The 4,610-nt window shown below is 39.8% G+C and overlaps 1 protein-coding gene across 1 annotated transcript; it reads right to left on the bottom strand.

The window, feature by feature from the left end:
- Positions 1-1,848: 1,848 nt before the first annotated feature.
- On the bottom strand, positions 1,849-3,333 carry TEOVI_000216500 (variant surface glycoprotein (VSG), putative; the record flags this gene model as incomplete). Its single annotated transcript, XM_067225273.1, has 1 exon — positions 1,849-3,333. The coding sequence occupies one exon, from the start codon at positions 3,331-3,333 to the stop codon at positions 1,849-1,851; it is 1,485 nt and encodes a 494-aa protein (XP_067081374.1).
- Between the last annotated feature and the right edge of the window lie 1,277 nt (positions 3,334-4,610).

Below are 4,610 nucleotides of genomic sequence, written 5' to 3'. Positions count from 1 at the left end.
CATATCTCTGATCTCTTTGACGTTTTCGTGCGCCGCTTGTGCTGAACTTACCGCAAAGATAATGGCTGTTACTACCTCTTGAAACATTCTGTTTATTTCTGGTTTGATGCTGTGAATAAGAGGCGAGACATATGAACTTAATTGGTCTTGTTTGAGAAGCAGAACAAAACACTACTGACCACAGATATAAAATCTTTGTTACCTTCACTGCTGTGGTGCTAAACAAAAAACATATTCATTCTAGGTTATGGTTCCTGTATTCTTCACAATTTAGAATCAAGGCCCTCCATCAGATAAAAACCACATCCTCGTCCATCTTCGCAGTAGGATCAACACATTTTTGCGTGCAATAAGGTGCTCTTTTGATGCCTTCTCGAGCTTTTCAGTTATAAATTCTAAACTCCGTTTCAACAATGGTTTCTATCTCCGCAGGCCATTCAGCTTCATATTCTATGAACTTTATCCTACGCTTCGATAATGTACATTCTGAGAATCTAGGGGCCGTTTTTCCTGTTTTTCTTTTGATACATCTTCCATTTTAAACTTAGATGCTCTTGTTTATTCTATTCGTATTATTTGTTACTATTCTTATGCTTCTAGTTCTTGTTCCCAACCTCCAAAGTTAACCATTAAAACCGCCGTATGGCGAAGAAGCAGTTACTGGAAAGGGCTGCTGCTTCGTGCCTTCTATCTACTATGTTGAATATATATATATCTGCTTCATTTTAAGTCATCTAATTTTAGGTCTAACAGATACGCCATTTAAGTTATGAGGCCACATTTTCTGTGACTTTATCCTAGAAAAGTGCTAAAAGATTGTTTCTATTTAATAACATTTCCAATTTGCCTGAGAACAGGCTCCAATAAGGATAAGTGTTTATACACTATATTGTGATGCAATAAAAGCCTTATTGTTGCTTTTCTTTTCCTTTTTTTAATTCCGCTTCCTAACTACAGAAATGCTAAACTGTGTAGTGGTTTTGGCGGTCTCTTCAAGGACGGGTAAAATCAATATCTGCTTCTTCATTTCTTCTCACTCAGTGTTGTTACTGCTTCTGACAAAAAAGATCTTAAGCAAGTCGTATAGTGGATTTCAGTTGAATTCTCTGTGGAAGACCTCCGCTTATTAATGTCAGATCTTTGATTAGAAATAATACATTTTAAAGAAAATGTATTGGAAGCACATTAGCAATAACGCGGTTATTTGTGTTGGATTTTTACTTTTCCTTGAAATTGCCTGTAGCTACTCTATTACAGTTATACACTGGACTGTTTCTGTGTTTCTCATTGCCCCTTCCATAATTTTCTACGTATGAGATGCCCATAGTCATGTTAGCATTTGAAACTGCATAATATCAATTTCTTTCCCTTTATTTCTCTTTTTTGAGAAAATTCCTTGCTTTATTTCCCACCATATATTACTCCCTCTCACTTAATCGCGTTGCACGGTTTCTTCTATTTTAGGCAGTGCAGTTTTGTTTTATTTTAGTATTCAAACCATTCTTCTACATTATATAGTATATGCGCACTCACAACATACTCCTATCATCATTATTATCATTATCATTATTAGTATGTCTATAAATAATACCCATAAAATAAACCAATGTAACAATTTTCACATAAGTACTTATTTTTCAGACTCTATGAAATTGCTATTTTACAGTAGCGTTACACTATCAATATAATTTAACTAATATAATAAAAATTTCATATTTTACAATTTTTTTCATCGCCAAGTGTTAAAATATATTAAATTTCGGAAAATTATAGCAAATTCACTCAAAATAATAGATTTCATAAAATTTCATAAAATTTAGAAACATTCTTTTTTCAAAGAAAATTTAATTATAGAAGCAAAACTGCAAGCAAAAGAGGGGCCTTATTAATGACAAAAGAATTTCTTGCTGTGGTGTTTGTCTTCCCATCATTCTCCACTTTTACACCCTCTTTAAGTTTGCATTTTCCATCTTTGTGTTCGCAGTCTTCGTCCTTTTTGTACTCATTTTCTTTTGTGTCTGGCTTGCATTTTTCTGTTGGTTTGCTTCCTATATCGGGCTTTGTATTCTTTATTGCGCCTGTTTTTAAAGCTTTACCTGAGAAAAAAGCTAAAGCGACAGCAACGTTCTTCCCTTGTGCGATGGCCGTTGGCGTTTCAGTTGTCTCTTTGTTGTTGGCGATATAGTTGAGTTTGACTTTGTCGAGGGGTGCGATGAAGTCATCTTCTACTGCTTTGTCGCTTGGGCCGAAAGTTGAACTTATAAACTTTTCCAGGGCCGCCTTGTCGACGTTATTTGCGTCGCTAGACAGCAGGCCTGCTCCTTGCATGGCTGCTTTAACGATTGTCGCCGCTTGTGCTCCGCTTTTAAGGCCTGTTGTCGTCGTTGCTAGTGCTGAGCCAATTGACTCAGTTGCTACCGCCGCGAGATTGCAAATTGCTGACAGAAATACTGCCTTCGCCCTTTCCTCTGTGCTTGTCCCTTGCTCTGGTCCCTTACAATTTTTTTCTTTGTTCGCCCCTGTTATTTCTATTGCTGTTAAGCCGTGTTCTACCGCTGTTGGCTGCACTAATGTGCCAATCGCATGGCTCTGGCCGATTGTACCCACTGCTGCGTCGGCACCGCTCGAGCAAACCCATGTTTGGCTGCCCGTGTTCGCGTTTGTTGGCGTGCCTTTGCTGAACGCAGTGATATCGGCAGCTAGTGAATTTAGAAAGGCTGTGTTCGGGTACGGGATTTTCGTAAGGCCTTCCGCCTGTATGTTGGCTGTGGCCAAGTCACCTGTAAGCTCCGTTTCCTCTTTGCAGTTAATGTCGCCCAGTGTTTGTGTCCAGCCTGCGTATTTGCAGCTTGCGTCAGCATTAGTCGCGCCGTTTGCCGGCGCCGCGCCGTGCGTCGGTGTGCCGCGGCTGCTTATGATTCGCTTGTTCGCCATTGCCGCTTGTCTAAGTCTTGTTGATAAATTGACTAACTGTGTCACTGCCGGGGCGTATACTGCATCAAGTTGTTTTAATTGTGCCATTTGTTTCGCCTGTGCCTGCAGGGCGATCGCCCGCAAGATGTTGTATCCAAGTCTCTTATTGTCTTGTTCTGCTGCTGCTGCAGCGACGGCTAGTTCTGCTGCTTCATCTGTTCGGGCTTTGGCTTTTTCCATTTCGGCTGCCAGCTTAGTCTGCAGGCTTGCTGCCAGCTTCTCCATGAATAGAACCGCCTTGCATGGTGTGTTTGCTGCTTCCGCCGCTTTGGTGCTTTGACTGTCTGCGTTGGTTTCTGTTGGTGCCAGCAGCATCAGCGTTATTGTTACAGCACCTAAGGATGCTTGTTGGTATGACATTTATGGCAGTTCTAGGTCTTAAGCCGGATTGTTTTACACTTGATTGCTAGTCACTTCCGGAAAAAATAGTGGTTGTTGGGAACCCGGTTCTTGGATTTGCCGTATCGCAAATAGACGCTTATACCGTCTCTTTGTGTGGAAGCTATGCGGTTTCTTGTTTATATGCACCTTTATGTCGCCCGCTTGGAAGTGAGCAGATCATTTGCTGCTTGTCTCTTAGTATGAAGCAGCGCTGTTTTATTTCATACACTTTGATATCTGTTGATGGCGCTGTTACGCAAGTTACTATTGCTTACAGTAGCAGAACGTGACAAAACGTAGGGGCTATTTAGCTAGTTTATTTCCTACTGAGCCCTACGTAATCTCTTTCTCTTTCTGAAATGCGCAAATTATGCCTGTTAGTCAGCTGCTGGCTTAATTCTGCACCTTCAGCCAGACAAAACTTTATTCATTCATTTTCATTGAAGACAAGTTTGTCACTATATATTTTGGTTTTCATAGACATTTGCTCGTAAATATGATTTCTCTAGTGATCGAGTGATACTTGTATTTTCGTTTTAGAAGGTATTTTTGTATAGCTGCTGTTAGTCTACGCGTTAAAGTTGTAATTTGTGCAGATGTGGTGTTGAATGGATATATGCTATCGTCGTAGCTAATAAAGAAGTTGCTCTAACAGCTTGGATCCGGATGCGGTCTATTACGTCGCACAGCTTCATTGCCGTCGTCAAAATGTTGCCGCTTAGATTTCTTTTCTCTGCTAAAGTCAGAGTACAGATGGGCATCTGAAGATAGATACCGCTAACAAATGTTTCCCTTTGCTGTCGCCGTCGCCCTTTTGGCAGTTGCATTCGCATTTTTGTAACTTATCTCATACTTAATCTATTACATATGCCATTTAGACACATTTTTCACACATTTATGTAAGCCCACTCTAGAAGGAAAAAATAGTTGTTTCTATCTACTACTTTTGTATATTTTCGTGAGAGTAAGGACTTTTTAGCTTACTTTTTCTGCAATATTTTATGTTGCAATAGTGCTTTTATTATTGAATTACCTTTGGGTTTTCAGTGCATTTTTCATCCTTCTCTTGCTCTTTCTGAATTTTGTGTTGGTTGTGTCGTCTGCCGCAACGCTTTTTACAATCATTAGCTTCTTTTCTTGTTTTTCCCTCATTGTCTTATCCAGTACCTGTGAGAAACACACTTTTATACGCACTGTATAGTCCAATACCAGCTGTATCCACTTCGCTAGATTTCTTTGTATCTACGATAGTGCTC

The sequence above is a fragment of the Trypanosoma equiperdum genome (assembly GCF_001457755.1).
Source record: "Trypanosoma equiperdum strain OVI genome assembly, contig: ctg_518, whole genome shotgun sequence".
NCBI lineage: Eukaryota > Euglenozoa > Kinetoplastea > Trypanosomatida > Trypanosomatidae > Trypanosoma > Trypanosoma equiperdum.
Note: the sequence above shows the minus strand (reverse complement) of the source record. Positions and strands in the feature narration are given on the sequence as shown.